The 4198-nt window shown below is 44.3% G+C and overlaps 1 protein-coding gene across 1 annotated transcript in view; it reads right to left on the bottom strand.

The window, feature by feature from the left end:
* Window positions 1-3913, bottom strand: part of CTNNB1 (catenin beta 1) — an 8449-nt gene extending 4536 nt beyond the window's left edge. Inside the window, exons 1-9 of the mRNA XM_005423925.2 lie at window positions 3836-3913; window positions 3223-3450; window positions 2830-3083; window positions 2501-2739; window positions 2215-2416; window positions 1733-1877; window positions 1177-1280; window positions 753-1091; window positions 342-500 (exon numbers count right to left, since the gene is read on the bottom strand). Coding sequence (XP_005423982.1) covers window positions 342-500; window positions 753-1091; window positions 1177-1280; window positions 1733-1877; window positions 2215-2416; window positions 2501-2739; window positions 2830-3083; window positions 3223-3450; window positions 3836-3848 — 1683 coding nt within the window. The 5' untranslated portion in view covers window positions 3849-3913. The remainder of the gene's footprint in view (window positions 1-341; window positions 501-752; window positions 1092-1176; window positions 1281-1732; window positions 1878-2214; window positions 2417-2500; window positions 2740-2829; window positions 3084-3222; window positions 3451-3835) is intronic.
* Window positions 3914-4198: the final 285 nt, after the last annotated feature.

Here is a 4198-nt window from a genome sequence, read left to right as displayed (position 1 = left end):
TCCTAAACCTTTTCTTCTGAGAAGGAGGAGGGATTTCTGGTTTCTTGGTAGACAATTATTTGCCTTGCCAGAGTAGGCAGTACTACAATTTCTGTGAGCTCTAACATTCAGAATTAAATGCTCAAGAGGTTATTAAAATAAGAACCAAGGTTTATTTTGGCATCCTGGTTTAAGAAAAATCTCAGGTCTGCCAAGACAGAGCTATCAGCACACAGATAATAATGTGAACTAGAGCAAATGAGACAACAGTTCTTTAGCCCAAGCACTACATGGCTGAAGTGCACTGACAATGAGGAGCTGGAGAGAACTTTGAGAGGTGCAGTGTCGGGGAGGGCACTCACCACAAACTGCTGTTGTGTCCCACCCATGGAAGTGCGTCGCTGGGTATCCTGGTGTGCTCTAACCAGCAACTGCACTAGCCTTGGGATAGCACCTTGTTCACGCAGCGGGGCGTGGTTCGCAGGACACAGGGCCAGGTTGCGGATCAAGCCAACAGTAGCCTGCAGGTAAGGAACAGGTGGGGAATAAAATAGCAGGAGAGGTGTGCTTGCTTTAGTGACTTCTTTTTTTAATCAGTTAATCTCAAATGTTTAAATCTCTAAGAGTAAACACTAAGTTGGCTCAAGTAGAACAACTTCTCCAGCAAATTGTATCCTCAACCGTGGGAACAAGGAATTTTTCACTTTTAAAGTTACATTTTAAAGAGCAACAGTTTTCAGTTTCAGCTCTAGCAGTTTTTAATCATTATTTACCTTGATCAAAGGCCAGTGTGAAGGTGGGTGCAACAGCTTTACCACCACTGGGAGCCCATAATGGAGACGAACTGCATTTTGAGCCATCTCTGCTTCTTGGTGTCTGCTGGTGAGGTGACGGAGCGCACAGATCGCAGGTTCCGTGATGTCTTCCCTGTCCCCAGCCCGGAGGACTGTGCGCACCAGAGCCTCGATGCCACCAACCTGGCACACCATCATCTTGTTCTTGTAATTGTTGCAGGTAAGGTTAGAAAGGATGCCAGCGGCACAAGTCACAACGTTAATATCATCTGATCCTAAAAGCTGAACTAGAGTTCCTAGAAGGCCTTCCATGCCCTCCTGCAGAAAAAGAGGGAAGAAGAAGTTAAGTCTTCTTTTTCACTACATTGACTTTTGCTCTTGATCCCTCAGACAAGCCCTTTACCTGCTTTGTTGCAGCATCTGACAGATTTCTCAGAGTCCAAAGACAGTTCTGGACAAGACGCTGGCTTGGATCTGTGAGGTGGAGCCCCAAAGCTTGCATCCCGCCTGGAAGATGGTACAGATTTGACACCATTACTCAGATTTGACACCATACTCTGATGCTCACCTTATGAGCAGTCAGGTCCTTCTCTTCCTTGACATCTAAGTGCAAAATCTCACAAGCTTTTGGATCCTTCTTGTCAACATCACAATATGGCTAGGGCCCTAGCCCTTCTTCATAGGAAAATAACAACCCCCTGAAATTCCCTGTGTGACACTGAGCCTTTTAAATGTGTGCATATTCTCAGCTCAGCCACTAATAGTTAACAACCAGTGGAGTTACTAAAAACAGCCACCCTTTAATACTTCTGCATACTAAAGGCCTCCAAACCTGGTTAGGGCCTTAAGGACCAACCCAAGTTCATTTCTTGATGCTGGCAGTTTCTGTTTTTGGTGGAATGAACCAATCCCAAAGCACTATGTAGATTTTTAAGTTAGAATGAGTACAATGTACTTACCAGCCTCAACAATAGCAGGTTTGTTGCTGGAGCAGACTGACAACACCTTCAGCACCCTACTTGTGGTCCACAATAGTTTCTCATAAGTATAGGTCCTCATTATGTTTACTAAAGCCTGGGGTCCACCACTTGCCAGAATAATCAGCTGAAAGACAGCAAAAATAATATTTGTCTGTCACTTCCTACACATGTCAGCAGGTAGTAAACGTTGCTGGCTTACACCTCTCATGGTTACAGCTCCCTAAAAAAGCATTCCCATCTGCTTATGTGGGACTCCAAGTTTTATAGTCTCACCATAAGCACAGCAGCATTTCTGCAAGATAATTCCTGTATCCCTCCCCTCTTGCAAGGTCAGGAATGACTGGCAAAAGCCAGTGGCATGTGGCTGAAGATTCAGAATCAGGAGGCCAGTACACAAGAACTGTCAGGCCATTCATGACAAGCTTGCTCATTTTAACTACTTCAGCACCAGAGGCACCTACCTTACTTTCTTGATTGCCATATGCTAAAATCTGAAGGCAGTCTGTTGTGATGGCCAAGAATTTGACGTTTGTCTTGTTGAGCAAGGCCACCATTTTCTGCAGCCCACCAGCAAGACGGACAGCCATCTTGGCTCCTTCCTGATGTAACAGGAGATTGTGAAGAGTTGTAATGGCATAGAACAGCACAGAGTCCACTGGGGACCTGAAGAAGGGAAAATCCTCATGAGTACCTGCTCCTAGCAGACCCAACTGCAAAACACAAGTACTGCCTCAGTAGTGCACATACCCCAGCATTTTAACCAAAGCAGGGATGCCTCCTGATTTGAAGATTGCCAACAAGCCTTCACGGTGATGTGAGAGGTTGTGTAGTGTCCCTGCAGTACACCGGGCTGTCTCCACATCGTTTGTGTTTTGCATGGTACGTACGATGGCAGACACCATCTGAGGAGATCTCATAATGGCGTGGCGAGACGCTTCCTTTTTGGACAGCTGATGAACCATAACTGCAGCCTTGTTCACCACCACCTAAGACAAGTGTTTGAATAAAGCTTTCAGTTTTAAGGTCACTGAAGGTGCTCCAAAAGCAAGCTTTACCCAGGCAAAGAAAATACTTACCTGGTCCTCATCATTCAACAGTTTGGTCAGTTCTGGGATTGCACGAGTTGCAAGTTCAGCATCATCTTGGTAGTTTATCAAATTAACAACAGCATGTTTTAACATCTGGGATGGCTCAGCCAGGCGCTGCACGTTGGTTGGATGAGCTGCATCAAACTGCGTGGATGGAATCTGCATTCCTTCATCCAGGGTTTCAGGGAACATAGCTGCACGCACCCTCTGAGCTCTAGTCATTGCATACTGGCCATCAATATCTGAAAACAAGGCAAGTCATCGTAATCTCAAACTAGGGATAAAAAGCTCATCATCCAGATTGGCAGCAATTGAGTAGTTAGGTCTCTGTATTATTAAACTGCTGGTCCAAGCAAACCGGTGTAACAGAAAAGGCCTTACCTGCAACTTGCTCCTGGGTGAAGGACTGAGAGAATCCCTGTTCCCACTCATACAGCACTTGTGTTGTGTCCACATCTTCTTCTTCAGGATTTCCCTTGCCACTCAAGGAGGGAGCAGTTGTTGTGGCCCCAGAATGGATACCTGAGTCCAGATATGATTGCTGCTGCCAGTGACTGACTGCTGCTTTTCTGTCTGGCTCCATTGCCATATCCAGCTCCATCAAGTCAGCTGTAAGAAATCATTGGTGAACAATTAAGTTTAGTTCAATTGCTCCAGCATGTATTAATCCTACAAGAGATGACAGAGATTTTAAATTAAAATAAGCTGTTATAAACAACTTCCTCAACCCAGCACTGCAAGAGAGCAGCAACTTTAAACTGAGACTATATGTTGAACCAAGGCAGACATGTAAACCTGAGGAACAGGCAGATCACTGCTATTGTGGCTGTCCTGACTTACAACAAACTTGTCTGAAGGTTTGATTTCCAGTGTAAGGTATTAATTGCTGTAATAGTGCAGATATTATTCAACCTAAGTGACTTTTAAAAGTAAAAAAGAGAGAGATAAGGAGTCTTCTAGATTCTAGTAATAGAAATTGCAATGCATTATGTACCTTGAGTTGCCATGTTCCTTTTTATGCTCCCAGAACTCTTCCTTGCACCCTTTCACAGATCCTAAAAAAGAGCAAGGTTAGAATTTATTAAACACTAATCAGAGCTAGTAAGACAGGATTTCACATTAGAACCACTGGAATTGCAAACTAAGACTTGGCACATCTTGCCATTTCATTACTACAGTGAGTATACTCAAATGCTAATTAGCAAACCCCCATGGACAGGCATGCAAAAGAACTCAATCACCCAGACTTCTGTCAGGTTATGTGTAAGATATTATCTCAGAGCTGCAAGAGAACAAGAACTGAAGACTGACCATGCTAGAGCTATTTTACTCCTCTATCTTTGCATAAGATGAAGTC

This window comes from Geospiza fortis, unplaced genomic scaffold, assembly GCF_000277835.1.
Source record: "Geospiza fortis unplaced genomic scaffold, GeoFor_1.0 scaffold346, whole genome shotgun sequence".
Classification (NCBI taxonomy): Eukaryota; Metazoa; Chordata; class Aves; order Passeriformes; family Thraupidae; genus Geospiza; species Geospiza fortis.
The sequence above is the reverse complement of the archived record's forward strand: the minus strand, read 5'-3'. Positions and strand labels throughout refer to the sequence as shown.